General features: G+C 39.0%; 1 protein-coding gene across 2 annotated transcripts; it reads left to right on the forward strand.

Moving 5' to 3' along the window:
- The first annotated feature begins 3,849 nt into the window (after window positions 1–3,849).
- On the forward strand, window positions 3,850–7,372 carry LOC132131783 (complement factor H-like). 2 transcript variants are annotated; one of them, XM_059543893.1, is made up of 10 exons: window positions 3,850–4,006; window positions 4,202–4,369; window positions 4,452–4,557; window positions 4,660–4,736; window positions 4,908–5,090; window positions 5,195–5,362; window positions 5,997–6,191; window positions 6,270–6,437; window positions 6,523–6,699; window positions 7,116–7,372. In XM_059543893.1, exons 1-10 carry the CDS (start codon window positions 3,937–3,939, stop codon window positions 7,118–7,120), a joined length of 1,317 nt encoding a protein of 438 aa, XP_059399876.1. In that variant the 5' UTR covers window positions 3,850–3,936; the 3' UTR covers window positions 7,121–7,372. The 2 variants fall into 2 exon arrangements, with proteins under 2 accessions (XP_059399876.1, XP_059399878.1); XM_059543895.1 differs by lacking the exon at window positions 6,523–6,699.
- The last annotated feature ends 11,651 nt before the right edge of the window (window positions 7,373–19,023 follow it).

The raw sequence follows: 19,023 nt of genomic DNA on the forward strand, positions 1-19,023 counted from the left end.
CCAAAGAATTGGCACAGCACTGCAGGGAATTCCATAGATGTCCGGCTAGAGGACGCAGTGTCTCGTTCCCTCTCAGGGAACCATGGTTACATTCGTAACCTGAGACGTTCCCTTTCAAGGGAACTTCGAACTGCGTCCTCTGAGGGGCCGCCTGGCGCATCCGGGGAGGTGGTGGTTACGGCAAGAAGCTCTGTATTTACTGCCTCAGGTGATGCTCCCCTCGCCTAGAAAAGAGGGTTGGAGCTCACCGCTCCCGTGCGATCCAGCGCCTCTGCGATGCTTGGGAACCTCTCTGTACACACGCTTGCCTGTGTACTTTCTCAAAGCCACATAGTGGTCAGTGTGCACGTTAACGCTTTGCGCACTGTCTGAAATCCACGTAAAGTGGTAAATGTGCACGCAAGACTCTGCGCACTTTCTGAAATCCACATAAAGTGGTAAGTGTGCACGCAAGACTCTGCGCACTTTCTAAAATCCTGTATGGTAAGGGTTACGCGCTCCGCTTCGTTCCCTTTCTTGGGATGATTCGCCCCCGGTGTTCCTTGGGCTTCATCCAACCAGTGTGTATTTGTTATGCACCTCAAGCATCGCTTCCCTCAACATGAGGGGCTGGGTGGTCTCCCTGGATATTTGGCTCCCACATACTGTGCGTCTCCACTAAATAGCATATTGTGGTTTTCAGATAGTAGGCTTCACCAGGTCTCTCTGAAGGTGAGCTCCCACGTTCGGTGGTCGCCAGGTAGTAGGCCTCACCAGGCCTCCCTGGAGATTTAGCTCCCACATACTATGCGTTTCCACGGAATAGCATGTTGTGGCTTTTTCAGATAGTAGGCTTCACCAGGTCTCTCTGAAGACGAGCTCCCACATACTGTGGTTGCCAGGTAGTAGGCCTCACCAGGCCTCCCTGGAGATTTAGCTCCCACATATTGTGCGTTCCACTAAATAGCACATTGTGGTTTTCAGATAGTAGGCTTCATCAGGTCTCTCTGAAGACGAGCTCCCACATACTGTGGTTGCCAGGTAGTAGGCCTCACCAGGCCTCCCTGGAGATTTAGCTCCCACATACTGTGCGTTTCCTAAAAAAAAAAAAAAAACGAGCTCCCGCGATTTGTGGTTGTCAGGTGGTAGGCCTCACCAGGCCTCCCTGGAGTTGAGTTCCATATTGCTTTCAGTTTCCACTGAGGTGGTTATCTGGTAACAGATAGTAAGCCTCTCTAGGCCTCTCTGTAGGTGAACTCCCACATATTGTGGTTATCAGGTAGCAGGCTTCACAGGCCTCTCTGAATGTGAGCTCCCACATACTGTGGTTGTCAGGTAACCTTTCAGTACACACGCTTGCCTGTGTACTTTCTCAAATCCATGTAAAGTGGTAAGTGTGCACGCAAGACTCTGCGCACTTTCTGAAATCCACGTAAAGTGGTAAGTGTGCACGCAAGACTCTGCGCACTTTCTAAAATCCTGTATGGTAAGGGTTACGCGCTCCGCTTCGTTCCCTTTCTCGGGATGATTCGCCCCGGTGTTCCTTGGGCTTCGTCCAACCGGTGTGTACTTATTGTACACCCCAAGCCCCCTCAACTTGGGGGGGCTGTGTGGGCAATTCTCGGGTAGTTCAGCAGCGCCCCCCTTTTCTGAAAGGGTCACCTATGAGCATGCTGCTCGGAGCTCGGAGTCTTCCTCTCTTGGGAGACTGATTCCCGGTTCTTCAGAGCGCTCCAGTACCACATACTGTTTGAGACGCTCTGTGAGAGCAGGCATCCTGCTGAGGCAGGGGCTGAGGCCTCCAATTGCTCTGCTCCCGGGCCATTCTTCTACGAGCTGCTCTGACAGAGTCCAACGAGAACCCCTCCTTAGAACAGTATTTTAAATCCATGTTATGGTAAGTGTGCACGGGAGTCATTGCGCACTTTCTAAAATCCACATTGTGGTAAGTTCGCACGCTAGTCTCTGCGTTCTTTCTAAAATCCCTAGATGGTAAGGGCTTCGCGCTGCTGCTTCGTGCCCTTTCTTGAGTTGGTTTAAGCCCCGTTCATCTTGGGCACCACTCCACCTAGGTATCCTCGGATACCTATCTAGAACAGGGCGCCGCTACTAGAGTGCTGTAGGGACAGCCCTTTCGGCAGGTTTTTGCGAAAGCTAGCAGTAGCCCCTGTGTGACAGGCAAAGACTTGGTAGAGGAAAGTGCCAGGCTCTTAGCCGTATCCCTTTAAAGGAATCTCTGTGATTCCAAGCCTTTAGCTCTACCCCGGGCCAGGGCCCTACAGGATAAGTTGGGTATGTAGCTTAGGCCTTTGGCCGTAAGGGATAATGTCATAAGGCAGCCGTCAGACCGTCCCAGGGGCGACTCCCGGTGAAGAGAAAAGCGGTAGAGTTGGTACTTAGTGTTTGCCATGATTCTGGTCTGCACTCCCCTCAGCATGGCGGCGTGGGTATACTGTTCCCCATAGTGTCCCCTCAGAGGACGCAGTTCGAAGTTCCCTTGAAAGGGAACGTCTCAGGTTACAAATGTAACCATGGTTCCCTGAGAGGGAACGAGACACTGCGTCCTCTAGCTCCCTGCCATGCTTCGGACGCAAGCTTCACGAAGAAGATAGTGACGGGTCCTACGGGCGCGTATTTATAGTCGCGCTGGTAGTGACGTCAGAGGCTGTCGCCGGCCAACACGTTGGCGTTTTTCAAAGTATGCTTCAGACACGGGTCACGACGAGGTGTTCCCCATAGTGTCCCCTCAGAGGACGCAGTGTCTCGTTCCCTCTCAGGGAACCATGGTTACATTCGTAACCTGAGACGTTTTCCTAATGAATGTTGTTCAGTTGCTTTGACGCAATGTATTTTGTTTAAAGCGCTATATAAATAAAGGTGACTTGACTTGACTTTGCAGGTGAGATGGGTTCTGTAAATGTCCTGGAGGGAGGGGAGAGAGACACCAATGATCTTCTCAGCTGCTCTCACTATGCGTTGCACACAGTGATGCAGCTCGACAGGACGCTCTCGATGGTGCCTCTGTAGAAGGTGTACATGATTGGGGGTCGGGGCTCTGGCTCTCCTCAGTTTGCGGAGGAAGTAGAGACACTGCTGTGATTTCTTGGCCAGTGCTGCAGTGTTGTCGGTCCAGGAGAGGTCTTCTGTGATGTGCACACCCAGGAACTTGGTGCTGTTCACTCTCACCACAGTCGCACAAATAACAAGGCACCTTCTGTTTTATTTAATTTGGTAAAGAGATACGATGTCAAAAGCCAAACCACTAGGAGTACAGAGGTTGAAACTATAGGACTGGGTTTTGCAGAACATCTTTCTTTCAGCTTTCTTTCCAAGACTCTGACTGGAATCATGTTTATTATGTTTGTGTACCTATAAATAATTCAAAAATAAATCAAAATAAATAAATAAACAATATTTCCCATAATAGCAAAAACCATGGTAACATAAAATATATATTCATATATATATATATATATATGTGTCAAACACTTATTCTGTCTTTTGTTTATCAGTTTTGCAATGCTTGTACTATTGTAATGTATGAAGACTTGAAAGTGTTGTGAATCTTCTTTCATCTCACTCAATTCTAATGAGACAGATACATTCATCACATAATGTTCATCTTGAATCAATAAATAAAAAATAAGAACCAGTTAAAAACATCTTACAGGATTAAGCAGTGAATATGGCAGTTATTTTAGAATCTGGCTTTTGACTCAAGAAGTTTGACTTCTCTAAGGTATTTTCTTTGTCCAAATAACAAAGATGAGTTGCTGCATCAATTATCAGTTTTATTTATATATTTATTTATTTTAGGAAATATTTCTTGTGCTCAGAGTGGTCTGGCGAAAGAAAGACATTCTTTTGACACTGGTAAATGATTTACTTGTTGATCCCCAGCAGAAAAGAGTTTCAGAGTCTGACCAAAAACAAAAGTATTTGTGAACTGAGCTCAGAATGAGAGTTCCTGTAAAACTCCTCGGCTTCGGCTTTTGGTTGTTTTTCTTAAATTGTGCCCGATGTCAAGGCAAGTGATTTGCTCTTGTTGATATTAATTTGCATTTCTTTTTCATTTAGATTTTACTGACTTCAGTATAAATGTTATATTTTATGCAGTTCCCAGAACATTTAACTGTACATTCATGTGGCTTTAGAGAGTGTTGAATAGTTGTGCATTTAATATGAATAAAACAGTTATGTCTTTTTTGTTTGTTCTTCACAGAATGTCTTCGAGAGAACATTGAATATGAAAACACAGAACCAGTTGAAAAAGCTTCATATGCTAATGGGGAAACAGTGAAAGTGAACTGTGTGACAGGTTATACTGGCTTTTATAAATTAAAATGTGAAAAAGGAGAATGGAAAAAAACCATTGGGCGACCATGTGCAAGTAAGAGAACTGTCAATACTATCGTCACATAGTTATTAAATCAATGTTACCATGTAAAGTAAAACGTGTCTGATTTCTGCAGAGAAAAAATGTAGTCATCCAGGCGACGCACCAAATGGTGATTTTGAACTCACAGAGGGGACAGAGTTTGTTTTTGGAGTAACAGTGGTGTATAAGTGCAACAAAGGGTAAATATGCTTATGCTTTTTTATTCTCTTTTATCATATGAAATGTATACGTTACTCTTGAGTTTGATAATCCTTGTACTTGTAAAAACATTGTGTTCACAGGTATGAAATGACAAGCAGTATCAATCATCGTTCCTGCAGAGCTCAAGGATGGGACAACGCTGTCCCTGTCTGTGAGGGTACGATTTACGAAAGTCACTGTTTTTCCTCTTTTTTTCTTTTATTTTTTCTCTGCATCATAAAATAGTGACTCATAAGCTAGAAGAGAATGATAATTAAAAAGATTTATTGATGTATTATTGAGTGACTGGTCTGCTGGTTTCTTTATTTTTCTTTATTTTCATATTCAGTGGTGAAATGTCCACCCATCCTCACAGATGAGGAGGTGACTGTGTCGGGTAACACAACGGAGGGAAGTTATGGGGATGCTATTCGCTTTGAGTGTGTATCTTCTGACAAAATGATAGACGGAAGTAGTGAAATTCACTGCGATGAGACGGGAAAATGGAGTGACGTTGCTCCAAAGTGCAAAGGTTCATTTCATTTCCTTTATATATATATATATATATATATATTCACCCAAATATCACAGATGTCTCCACATTAATTATTATTGTTTCTCTCACTTTTCATACAGACATAACATGTACAGCACCTGTCATACCAAATGGATATGTTGTTGATTCACAGCCAGAATACAAGAAAGATGCCCTGTTAAAATACAAATGCAATGAAATGTTCATGCCCAGAGAGGGAATCCCCAGATGTGCTAAATTTGGCTGGACTGTGAAACCAGAATGCGATGGTAATCCACCAGTGTTACATAATAAACTATTCATAAGGGAAATAATACTCAAATACTTTCATAATGCAAAAAAAAAAAAAAAAAAAAAAAAACATGGTAGGGTCACACATGAACTGAAACATTGTAAAAATATATAATAATTGTCATTAACCTTAAATTAAAATTGTCAAATTCAAAAACAAAACTACAAATTGTGTTATCAATCAGTTAAATATGGCTTAATATGACTATATGTTTAAAAACTAGTTTAATCTTAGTTTGACTTTTATTTTAACTTCAAGGTCGAGCTTGATGAATGTGTTCCCAGTGTGTTTTTCTTATTTATTTTAATGTTAGTTTTTTTAACTCACTTCTTTTTTAATAACTACTTACTACAATTATTTTAATATATAATCATTGTTTCAAATTTTTATTATTTGTTTATTATATGTTTATTATTTTATTTTCCCTTTTTCATTTCTTTTCATTTTAGCACACACACACACACACACACACACACACACACATATATATATATATACAGTATATCCAGAATGATCTGTCTCCAGCAAAAGACAAAGCATTAAATCTAGTTTCACAGATTCTTGATGCTTCATTTCTTACCTTTAGTTCTGATTAATTATGTCTTGTACAGAAGTAAACTGTGTGCTGAAGTCAACCACATTTGGAGTAAAAATTATAATCCCACATGGAAAAACTATTTTCAGAGCTACAGAAAGTGTGGAGATCACCTGCTCTGAAAAACACTGGTTGTTTGGTACAAAAGAAACCAAAGAAACGTTTACATGCCAAGATAATGGAGAGTGGGACAATGAGCCTGTTTGTGCAGGTAAGATTATAGAGAAACATTTCTGGATTTGGTGATTAATTTGTGCATGTTATTAAAATCATGTGAATCTTGTTTCAGAGATTACATGTGAAGTTCCACGTGACCAGCATGTATATAGACTATACTTCTGGAGAACAATGAAATTAGGAGAAAAACAATCTTACAGTTGTGATTATGGTTATCGTCAAACAGCAGCAGAAGCCACATGTACACGAGACGGATGGACACCAAAACCACTGTGTACTGGTGTGTTCTGCTGTAGAGTATTACAATCTTTGCTACTAACATAATACAAATTTAAAAATTGTGTTGATATGTTTTTTTTTTTTAGAAATAGTGTGTGCAGCACCTAACATTCCAAATGCAGAGATTGAGGGAGGTCAGAGATCAAACTATAGAATCAATTCAAGTATACAATATAAATGTCACTCTGGATTTGAACCAGAGGAGCCTGTACAAATCACCTGTGAATCCCAGGGCCAGTGGAGAGGCATACAGCAGTGCTCTAGTATGTTACATTTTATTGACATTTTTTTCTTTAATTTCATTGAATATCGTGATACAGCTTGATTCATTATTCAGTTGATTCATCACATATCTGCACTAAAAAACATATTAAATCAGAATTTTGAAATGGTGCATATCCACTCAGATGTGATGATTTCAGTAGCGCAGGCAGTTCTTGAACGATTCGTTCATTTTGAATGAATCTTTAATGTGACTCAGGAAGAACGAGCCATCTCGGGGGTGATTCGTTCAGTTGCGCATGCGCAATATTCTGTAGGTTCTGTTCTGTTAGTAGTAGTTCACCTCTGTCAGTCAATGCAGTTCGATTTTGATGAATCAGTCAAGTTAAGAATATTCACCAATGAAAATTTCCATCTCATTCAGGCAGACAATCTTGTATTTCTATTCTACTTTAAGGCTAAAGACAAGAAGTATGAAAGGAGTACAAGAAAGAAGTGCGCACCCAGCAGAAGACATCTCCAGTAACTCCACACCATCTCCAGTCTGCTCAGTTTATTTGCTGAGGCACATCAGAATTAAACTAATTGTGTTCCTGTAAAATTATGGATTTCAGAATCTCCACCAATTCTCAGCCGGAGGATGACAGCTTCACCTTTCTGTGATGTTTGGTGTATGTTTTAATGGGGAATGTCTGAATAAATCATCTCAATAAATATTTTGTTATACTCTATTACTTATGTTTAATTTTATAACTTTTCTGTTTGTTAGCATAAAAAGTATGAAAGGCTATGTTTTAATGTTAACATCATTTAGAATAATAAGCATCGCGAGGTACCTTTCAGCTACTACGTGATAAATAATGCATATATTATCTGTCTGTTAAAATTATTTATTGAAGTATAATATTTTTCTTGAAATGGATTTCGCTAAAAGATGCAATAACACTAATCCCTGATAGTACACATACAGCACATAGATGACATTGGCTAAACATATTTTTTGCTAATCTGCAATACATCTATAGGACATTTCCTATCAGATGTCAAATAGAAATTTAGGAAATCTATTTTATGTTGAATGGATGTAAAACTGACATATTAAAGACAGCAGATGCTTTCCAGGTGAAGCCTAAAAGACATTTTACAAACGTATGTGTGCTATCGGATAAGGCCTAAAAGGCCATGGTTTATCATTAGAAATAGAAAGTAAAGGTTAAAGAGCCCTGCTTAAGCTGTAACTACGTTAGAAATAACCCAGTTTAAATACATTTTACTCTGTTTCAGTCTGTTTTTAGACCGAATAACACCAGTCTGTTAAAATTAGCCTTCTTACGTTTTTATATAAGAAGGTATTTTCACTGTCTGCTAAAATTAGCATAGTTTACGATTTATTTCTAGTTATTTTTTCCTCAAATTAATTTCGTTGAAAAAAAGCAATCTGCTACGCAAAATGTATAAACAAAATGAACATTAATTGGCGCCAAAAAAGACGCGCGCTTGAGCTGACAGGATCAATATCGGACGGCACTTAGTAAAAAGTAACTGTATAAATCTCGGTTTTGTTCAAAAAGACCATCCAAATTAAATGCACTGACTGCACCGTCCTTCTTCTCCACTGGGAGGTGGCCTTTCTTTGATTATTAAAGACTGCATTTCTGTGAGGAAAAAGAATGGGACAGACTGAGTAAATGTAAACATCAGTAATATTATCTGGCATTAAGCTTACTAACTTACACTTATGCTTACAAGTTCAGACATGGGTTAATATCCCAGCCTGTCCCAAAGACTCACAACCTCTTGTGCCTTCATGGATGTCAATGTCCACTCTGTTTTCTCCTCATGTCCCTAGTGGCTTCTACTTGAGCACATGATTACGACTTAAGTGTTTTTACTGCATATGCTTATAAACAATCCATAAAGAGAGTCAGGATAAACAAATCTATTAAGCAATGTAAAGTGACTGAACCGTGATTTGTTGTTTTGACTGGACTTTGAGGATGAGGAGTATAAGTGGAATCTGGAGTTGTATAAATCCACGTCAATCTGGTCTCCAAAACAGCAACAACATCACAGCAACGTCAACGCACAGAGACTCCTAAGAACAGACACTGGCTCCACTTTCTCAACTGACACTCCGATACACAGTAGCTTTGCCCAGAGGAAGCCCAGAAAGAGACTGAGCATGGAGGAATGTCAATCTGGGGCTGTGTTTGTTCTTTGCTGATCCTTGGATGCTTAAGTCTATCACTCGTCACTGGGTCTTTACAAAGTCAAAGAGAAGCGAACAACAAAAGTAAATAATGTACGGCACACACAAACTGACCTGCCTTAAAGCAAAATACTTAAACTCTTAAGTCAATAGGCAGCCTTAGTGAATGAATGGGTAATGTATAAACCTGTAGGTTGTAGTATGTAGGTCATTCTAGCACAATCTGAATGTCTAAAGACACTTACACACTGCTGCTGCCTGTATATACACCTCAGGCAGGAGCAAGATTACATATACAGGTCGAACAAGGGTGAACTACAAGTCTATATATGAGCAAACATACGCAATATGATTGGTAACAGTGCCAGTTGTAAACCTGTAAGTGTGCATATGCTATATGAATATAATGATCCCTTATAATACATAATAATATAATATATAACAACAATTATCACTTTCATATATTCAAAATTAAATATATATTTTTGTCTAATAATAGTAAAATATGTTTTTCTTTCAATAATTTCTAATTCAATAATTATTTTAATGATACAGAGCCACACACACACACACACACACACATAATTGTATCTCACAATTCTGACCTTATTTTGAGTTTATATTTATATCTTGCAATTCCAAATAAGTCAGAATTGAGATATATAAAAACTCTAAACTGCAAGAAAAAAATGCAATGACCATTTTTTTTCTTGGTGAAAACAGGCGTATCACCCTGACATTTTTGAAATTGTTTATGCTTACAAGTTTTCATTTTTTCAGCTTTTCAGTTTCTGGTTGGGTATTCAACAGCTTGAGGTGCTTCCATTGAGATGGAGACAGGTATTGAAGTGGACGTTTAGACTGTGGTTGGCGGCTCTCTTTTGGGGGGCAGAAAAGGGGAGAAGGGCTGCTTTTGTGTGATTAACTGCGGAACATAAGTACAGTAGTGAGCTCTGATTACTCTAAGTGTGTGTGTAAAGTGGGTGGAGGGCAACAGAGTGGTTTCTCCCGGGACAGAGCCCTGTGTAGCGCTGCTCTCAATACACACACTTCTCTTGACTGATATATATCTCTCCCCTGCTTAATGGCGGGCTTTCCACAGGAACTGCAAAACTCTGATCAAGGCAACACATTACTGGATTGCCACCATTCCCACCAAATGACTACGGGGTGTGGGGTAATAAATGATTTTCCAGAATCAGAATTTTCTGATAAAGCAACCCACATTCTTCAAGAGAAGTACATGTAAAGCTTGAAAACGCAGATTAAAGAAGTACAGTGGCCCTAAAATGTATTTGGACACTTTTGAATACTTAAAAATCTTCAGGTTAGACACCATATTGAATTCAAAGCTGATGGATAAGATGCTGTGTCTATAGGTCATTCCGATTACCTTTTCTCTCATCAGACGCTCAATTAAAGGGGTCATATGATGCGATTTCAATTTTTCCTTTTTCTTTGGAGTGTTAGAAAGCTCTTGGTGCATGAAGAAGATCTGTAAAGTTGCAAAGACTAAAGTCTCAAAATCAAAGAGATATTCTTTATCAAAGTTAAGACTGCCAATCCCCCCTAAACCGTCTCGTTCTAACACGCCCCCACGTTTACGTCACTATGTGGAAATATTTGCGCAATGCCACCCAAATGTTAACGCAAAGAAAGAAGGCGTGGTTTCAGTAACCACAGTTAGAGTTGAAACAGCCATGTCAGGGAGATGCTGTGTTTATCTAGAAGAAAGCAAAAGCACTTTATTTGAAGTAGATGCATTTAGGAATCTTTAAGATTTCTTACAATAGAACAGCAACACATTTTATGGACGACCGTTTCATGAACCTAGGAGAGGAGGTAATTCTGACTTTGCTACGACAATCTGGCGCTTCTGAATCAGCTAGTGTACGTATGTTTTATTATTAGTTTACGTATTTGCTATTGAATGTTAAAAAAGTTCTCCGAGATGAGAGGCGGACACACTAACAAGGAGGCTAAACATAACATTTAGGTTACACAAAACTTAAAAAAAGCATCATATGTCTCATTTAAAGTGAATCTTTAAAATCTCTATTAACTTAGTAACACTGTTAAATGTAACACGTTTAACAGCAAATATCAAAATTAATATCCATTTTTTATATTGCACTTTATAATGTCGTGATGCCTTATATCACTGTGTGGCATTTCAAATGGATGACTTTACTTTTAAAACAAAATGTTTTTAATCAGAATACTACAGAATTTTAATAAGGAGCGTTTGGTGAGGGCTTGAGTGACCCGCAGGCATTTGGAGAGTCTTACGGCCTGCATAGCACAGGTGCGCTGGATTACCGGGTGGAGGCTAGGTAGGTATGTGAGGGTCTGTGCGTGGAGCTGCTGGGTCAGTGGGCTGCCATAAACATCGGCCTAAACACAGAGCAGGAGATGGAGGAGACACCGGTACCAGCCCTGCCCTGGAGCTATCCTAGCAGAAGAGTGATATAATACAGACCTTCTCATTAACTCGTCTGCTAAAGACAGTGCGCAAACCAACACACCCTCTGGACAACGAAGCATGTGTCTGCATGCACACGCACCTGATGTGTATGGTTTAAGCTACAACTGTAAGTGACCCCAGAGCAGCTGGATGGGATGGACGACGGTTCTCTTTGAAATATGACAGATGATAGCATGTGATCTTGGCCATGCGAAATGCTTCACCTCGACCTTTTCATCATCTCTCATTCCGCACGGCGTCCCATCATGGCCTTTTGTTCAGTTCCTCTTGTTTTTACTCTGTTTTTCGCTTCCTTTCTCTTTCTGAGTCATGAGAATTCTTGCGATTCCCCACTGAGAAGCAGCCTTCTCTCCCGCTGCTGATTGTTCAAAGCTTTAAATTGGGAAAATAGTTTGTGTATGTTTTTTTATCACAGCTTTCTGCGGTTTCGCCAAGCGTTTTTCCAGCAAGGACCTTTTTTAGCGCTACATGATGACTGGACTTAATCATATTCCCTCCTCGCCACTTAACGTCAGAGAAGCTGGAGGGTCTGAATCCAGATGATATCCTGAGGAGACCCAGACCAGACCACCCACGCACAGAGAGAAAGCAGGGGGACTCCCGCCTGACAGAGCCCTCGCACGGAAAACCTGAGCTGACTTCGTTTCCACAGCCGCCCTTCTGTTCTCGAAGAATACCTGACCCCATGACATCATTCTCCAACTGTAGGAGACAGAAAATAGATGGCTGAGATCTCCTGGGTACAATCATGCACTGATGACTGAAACATATCAGAAGATGGAGATCAAAGAGACCGGCTGGTGTGTTTATGAAAGCTGCATGGGATTTTATGTGAATGAGAGCGTATGTGTCAGAGGAACTATTTGAATGAGAGCAGTGTCTGTTCTGGCAGTTCATGCATTGGTGCTGCTTTAAATCTACAGCACCATAAAGAAAGGAATTAAATGTATTTGGATAAAACATTGCTGTGTGTATGAACTTGAATTTTGAATTTGAATTATTAAATAATGCTATTCATCCAGCAGCTATCTTGGTAATGCCCCTATTATATATGTATATATATGTGTGTGTGTGTGTGTGTGTGTGTGTGTGTGTGTGTGTGTGTGTGTTGTGTGTGTGTATACATATGAAACCCAAAGGATTATTATTGGCCAAAAAAAAAAAAACTAATATTGTAACTGGACCTGGGGGTTATTGTAAAAATTAATCATTAAATAATAATAATATTATTTTTTTTTTGAGAACATTTATTATACAGTATTAACAATAAAATTGTATTTTTTTTTCATGAAATACCAAAAGAATGAATACAAACAATCAAACAATAAATACATAAATAAATAAAATCCATAAAGTAGTATTGTTTTATATAAAATAATTTTGTTGGTTATTTTAGCAGACATAATGCTCCGTTTTATATCTGGGTATCCCAAATTGTCAAAAACAAGAACTAAAGTAAATAAGTGAGTAAATAAATCAATCAATAAAAATAATGTTATTATTGTTATTATTTTAAATGAGTAAAATATTTTAATTATATATATATGAAACCCAAAGGATTATTATTGACCAAAAAAATAATAATAATATTGTAACTGAACTTACATTTTATTGTTTTATGAGTAAAATAATTTTGTCATTAACACCCCTTTTGTACAGATAATTGGTCATGAAAAATTAAAACAAGGTATAAATGCTACCAATATTAGTATTATTTTTTAATTGTTATGTATTATTATTATTAATAATATTAATATTATTAATAATAATAGTAATAATAATAAATAACAATTAAAAATAATTGTAAAAAAGCATTTACAATTATTACAATTAATTTTACATTTAATTTAAAATTTCAATAAAATTTAAAACTTCACAAATAAAATAATTAATTAAATTATGTAATTAAAATGTTTTATATATAACATACTTTTGTTTAGTATGTAGTTAAGATTAATTATGATCCCGCTTTGAAAGCAGAATGTGGCAGGAAACACTGCATTAGTGTAACATTCTCCCTCCATCTGGTCTTTGAGCTCTTGGGGCGATCTGAGCCACTGAAAGCAAGCCGTTCAGGCTATGTGCTGTTATCTAATGATACATTCGTTTGGGAAAAGCTATTTTCAACACTAGGACCAGCAAAGCATGCATGATCCACCCCGTTTAGATCACAGGGTAAGCCTTTTTGTCCTGGAGGCATCTTTACATTTATCTAACCATATTCCTCTCTAAAGTCCCAGGTTAAGCCAGGGGCTTGTGAGATTTGAGCCCCCAGCACCTTTTCTAAGTCCTCCCCAATGTTTTTAGTGGCTCTGATGTTGAGGTCAGTGACTTCCCTACACTAAGGCCTGCAGCTATATGTCAGCATGTCTCACTGTGCTGATACAGATGTGTTTTAACTTGGTAACATTTATACAGGACCACCAGGTTTCTCACTTCACTTATAGCCCCATGAAAGAAATCAGTCCCCGAGCTCAAAGGCCAAGTCCAATCCCACCGTCACCATCTCAAAACATTCCACTGTTGCACAATCATTGTAGCCTTAAGACATTTTGGTTATGTGCCCTGCCAAAAAAAAAGGGACTTAGACACCTAAGGCATATCTTAAGCTTGTTCATCCTAGTGAAACTCCTCTGTGCCCAAAGGCAATGAATTAGAAATGTGTCTCCTAATATCCCAGAGGCTTTTGAAGGATGAACCAATCACAGCAGATGTCACAAAGGGTATTGAGTGCAGCTCCTTCCATTTAAAGTGCTTGCACAGAATATTTTTCTTAGTTTTCTCCATTTAGGTTTCTGCAATTAATTCAGATGGAATTGTAAAATTGAACACTATTTATTTAATTATTGGTATCATTCTGTGCCCATCATACACAACACAATTTGTTGTTAAATTGGCAAACTGGATATGCATTTCGGCAACAAGCATCGACAACTCCAGAGTTCGCAGTGCAGAGTTTTTAACCGAGACTGCAAAGTTTTCAACTGAAACTGGAAACTGTTCATGCGTTTTAGCCATTCATTTACTTGTTTTGGGGACCTGAATATGCAACATTTTGAACAAAATTTGATATTAATTTAGTAACACTGCTAAATGTAATCTATAGCAAACCTCAATCTCAAAACATTTTTACTACTGTATATTGTAATATACACGCCTGCAATACAATACACTGGTATTCGCTTCACTACATGCAAAGCCAGTTCTAGACAGCTGATTTGTCCTAAAAAGTCCCATGATCAGCCAATACTTTTGTCTAGAATAAGAACAGATGCATTATATCAAAGGAAAAAGAGACAGAATATGAATAACAATGGCAGGCAAGGTGGTGGGTGAAGAGGGTCAGGAAGGAGTGAGAAGAAGTAGAAGACAGCTGCAGTGAGAGGTAGATTAGAGGATGAAGAGGAGGGATGTTGACAGGGTAGCTTTGGCTCGCAGACACACATCTGGCAAGAGATTACAGCTGGCACGGCATCATGCATGACCGCTACTGTTCACCAACTTCATCACTGCACCTAGAAGTCATTGATTTTCAACAGCGATTTTAGGCGACATAAGCAACAACAATGTTTCATGATGTAACAAAGTTGTGCTGATTTCAATTTTATGCATACAGTATGAGCAGCAACTATCAATGGGAGCTCACGATTTTGATACAACCATGCAAAACCCAAAGAACTTAAAGGTTTAGTTCACCCAAAAATAAAAAAAATCAAGCCATAAATTACTCACTCAGAAGTCATCCTAGGTGTATATGACTTTCTTCTTTCAGACGAATCCAGTCAAGAGTTATTTTAAAAAATGTCTCTGATCTTTCAAACTGTTTGATGCAACTTAGCTGTTGCACTGCATCGGTTAATGAGAAGTTTAATAAAAAGCGCATCCCGTTCACTGTTGTAAATAGAAGCAGTTCTGGGGGAATGACATATGGAGGTCAGCTTTGTGCATGCGCTGCTCAGATGTGAAACACGCAGAAACGCAGGGGAGAGATCAAAACAAATCAATGGTCACTAATTAGAAGTTCAAAACGAGGATTTGTAAAGAAGAATTTGTCAAAGGATTTCGATATAAGCCAAGAGGAAGACTGGTTTTCCTTTGCTAAAGTAAGGAGCCTTTGCTTCTTTTGATCCTGTAAACAAACGTTGGTTTTCATGAGACTAACTGGCGCATGTTCAGCCCTGACCTCACACGTCATTTCCCCGGAACTGTTTCTGTGTACAACTGTTGCCGTAAGCTACATTAAAGTGATTATTACTTTTTGAATATGGATATTTTTCTTACAAAAACGCATTGATTCGCTACAGAAGGCCTTTGTTCAGACAATTTTTTTTTTATGGATGCGCTTTTTATTAAACTTCTTTTGGACTGATGCAGTGCAACCCCCGCTGAGTGGCATCAAACAGCTTGAAACATAAAAGACAATTTTTTAAATAACTCAGACTGGATTCGTATGAAAGAAGAAAGTCATATACACCTAGGATGACTTCAAGATGAGTAATTTATGGCCCAGTTTTCATTTTTGGATGAACTAACCCTTTAAATTCACCTGTCTCGTCCTTTCCCATCTCCTTTCTCCTTATCCTCTCTTTTTTTCTTTTCCATATCATTTTCCTATAACCTCTTCTCTCCCCCTCTTTGATGTGAAATGCATCTCCAATCTGAGGACATCATGATTGCATTAAAACAGTTATCCGCTTGCCAATGAGGCATTCGCTCTTTGATGAAATGCGAAAAAACAGGAAGAAAAAAGTGACAGAGGTGGGCTAGTCAAACTCAAAATCCCTGTTCGGATCCTGCCCCAGCACGCACGGACAGCTCTGAGCAGCTTTGAACTAGAGACAGCACAGCTATAAATCATTTTATATTCATACATATATAATATAGTGTATAATGTCTGTTTTATGTGGGGATATGGGCGAAATTCACATGTATTGCCTATTATTCAGTCGACAAACTACCCTGCTAGCTCAGGTCTCTCTTTCCTGCTGTCTCTTTCTCTGACCCGCAGGCTTTCTCTCTCTTTATTGCTCTGCTCCTCTGATGTTTTTGCCCTAATCTTGGCTGTTCTGCAAGTTGAAAGTTGAGAGAAAACTCTCTTTCCGCACCGTTTGATCTTGCACGTTAAGCTTGAGAAGCCTTCTCTGAGCCGAGAGACCCCGAGGTGATGGGTAGCATAGAACAAAGGCCAGAATATTGTAGCTTTGGTCACATGAAAACAGATAAAACTGTCTAAAACCGGCATTTGCACTTATCGCTCAGCGCCTGATTCTTGACATATGGCAATATAAGTCACACAATACTGTACATAGATGATTAGGTTTATGAAAAATGCAATGACTCGACCCTTAGTTTTACATAAAGATAAGGCTTGTGAGATTTAGGAAGTTTTCAATATAATATATACAGTATTAAGAAAACACTTTATAGCCATGTGTCCACCAAAGTGTTTTCTGAGGCTATTTTCACTTATCTTCAATAGGTGCGCTGCATATTTAAAAAAAAATGGTAGCAGTATGATGTGGTGGTGAGAATCTATTTCAAGCTTGTAGTTGTTTTTCTGGTTGGCAAATATTTCAAAATGTCCAACTTTTGGTAAAACGCAGCACTGATCACTGTCATTTTTACTCAGCATCCAATCACGGTGGAAGAGGAACAGGACAAATATCACTAACCTATTGATCTACTGTATTTTACATTCAAATTTGAGTTATTAGCTCAGACACATTCTCTTGAATGGAGAAGTTCGAAGTATTGATGTTCTCCAATATCCGTGTCTGTACCAGATGGCATTTCCGGACTACAACAGTATTAATATTAAAAATTATGTGTCTAGCTAAATACTGCACCTCCAAAACATAGCACTGAAAATAAAGAAGTCTAAAAAATATTTCAAAGTACTAATATTTAATTATATTTTTATTACAAGAATAAGTATTTTTAGAATTTTTCATAAACTCTGGGGTAATAACAAAACAACAATTATATTCTGTATGTATTCCAATACAAAACTCCGATATAATATCTAAATTCAAAAAACATATTGAATTGTTCCTGAATTTGACTAAATCTGAATAGAAAGATAGATCTTCACCAAAAGCTCTAGTATGAAAAAAAAAATCATTGTAGCCAAACAGCTACTAATATGACATTGTAGTGTTTGTTTTAGAGTTCAAAGTACATACTGTATTTAGCATTAAAGAATTAAGTTAATCCATAATATTCTTAAACAGCCCAAAAAAGTATCTCCTAAGTCAATACAGAATGCAGACGTGTGCCCAAGGCTCTTCAAAGCTGCACTCGTATTTAGCACAAAAGTGAGTTGGTTTTCTTGTGGGAATCCCTGAAGGCATTTAGGGCTGAATTAGCTGTCTGAGCTGCTGAGTCACACAGTAGATGGGCTCCAGAGAGGATCTGCTCTTTCATCAACTGTGCAATAATGTTAAATCTTATTTGTTTTTCTTCCAAAAGTAAGGAGTATGTGTGTGTATGTGGAAAGGACGGAGACTTGGGGGGGGGGGGGGGGGCTGGTTGATGGAATCCCATTTTGCCTCGGGGCAAGTTGGCACCTGACTGCTTAACAAAGCCCCAGTCAGAGGTCAAAGGTCAGATGTCACGGAGAGAGCCCCTACATGGAGGGTGCTGAATAAACGGCAGCTAAATCTTTCTTTATGTCCCTTTAACTCATCGTCTCCTTAGTTGTCCTCCCTTCACTCCTCGGCTCTTTCTTTATCAGTCTGTGCCGGGCATCTTGAGCTCTATTCTCTCCGTGTGATGTATTTAAGACAAAGGTGAATGTAAACCCAAGGGCTCCTCAATAATCTGCTGAAGGGAAACAGTTTAAAGCCTCAATCCCCAATCAAAGTCCATTGTTTATTAGGTGATGCTGAAGGTGCAGACAGACTGACAATACACTTGCACTGCAGATGCTGGAAAAGTCTAGAACAGTGGTTCCCGACCTTTTTCAACTCGCGGCCCACACAACCAAACACATATGTTTGCGCGGCCCACTGCAAAAAAAATTAACTGACCCCACTGTTGGGTTGATAACTTAGTACTCAGAAGCTAGATTGTTAACTGTATTTATTGAATGAACTAGGGCTTTGCAATATGGACAATTTTTTTTGCTATTTCGATTTTAATCACAATTTTGACACACACAGATATGCTTTACAGTCATAAATGCATTTAGGATGGATTTGGAACATATTTTCAAAAGAAAAAGAATTAGAGCTTTATCAAAAAGTTGTAACGTCTCTAGAACAGACATAAGTCAAAATAATCACTATAGTAAATGTGTAACAACATTTATAGACTTATGGCAAAAAATAAAAATAAAATATAAATAAATAAATCCCGTGTCCATTAATTGTTGCGGTACCTCAGGTGTTGAAATAGATTTGTTATACATTGTACAGGTTCACATGTACTCCGTCTGTAGTGCGTATACAGTATGTGTAAGCGGTCAGCAGCGAAAGCGCATTAATGTAACGCGAAAGCACATTAAAATAATGCACGAGCGCGAATCTATATGTTCGCACGCAGATTTTCTTTGTCACAAAACCAGACGTGCTTGCTCAGATACACGCTGCTCTCGTCCGGAGAGAGTCCATTTAAAACTTCTCTCCTCTCACTTAAACTGCGTCCTGTGCACTCACAACTCTCTCTATGCTC

This window comes from Carassius carassius, chromosome 48 (genome assembly GCF_963082965.1).
Source record: "Carassius carassius chromosome 48, fCarCar2.1, whole genome shotgun sequence".
Classification (NCBI taxonomy): Eukaryota; Metazoa; Chordata; class Actinopteri; order Cypriniformes; family Cyprinidae; genus Carassius; species Carassius carassius.

Bases quoted from the DNA above. Each gene is read 5' to 3' on its own strand.
- LOC132131783 (XM_059543893.1), top strand. From the start codon at position 3,937: ATGAGAGTTCCTGTAAAACTCCTCGGCTTCGGCTTTTGGTTGTTTTTC. The intron at 4,558-4,659 runs GTAAATATGCTT...TTGTGTTCACAG, and splicing joins GTGTATAAGTGCAACAAAGG to GTATGAAATGACAAGCAGTA. The intron at 6,192-6,269 runs GTAAGATTATAG...ATCTTGTTTCAG, and splicing joins CAATGAGCCTGTTTGTGCAG to AGATTACATGTGAAGTTCCA.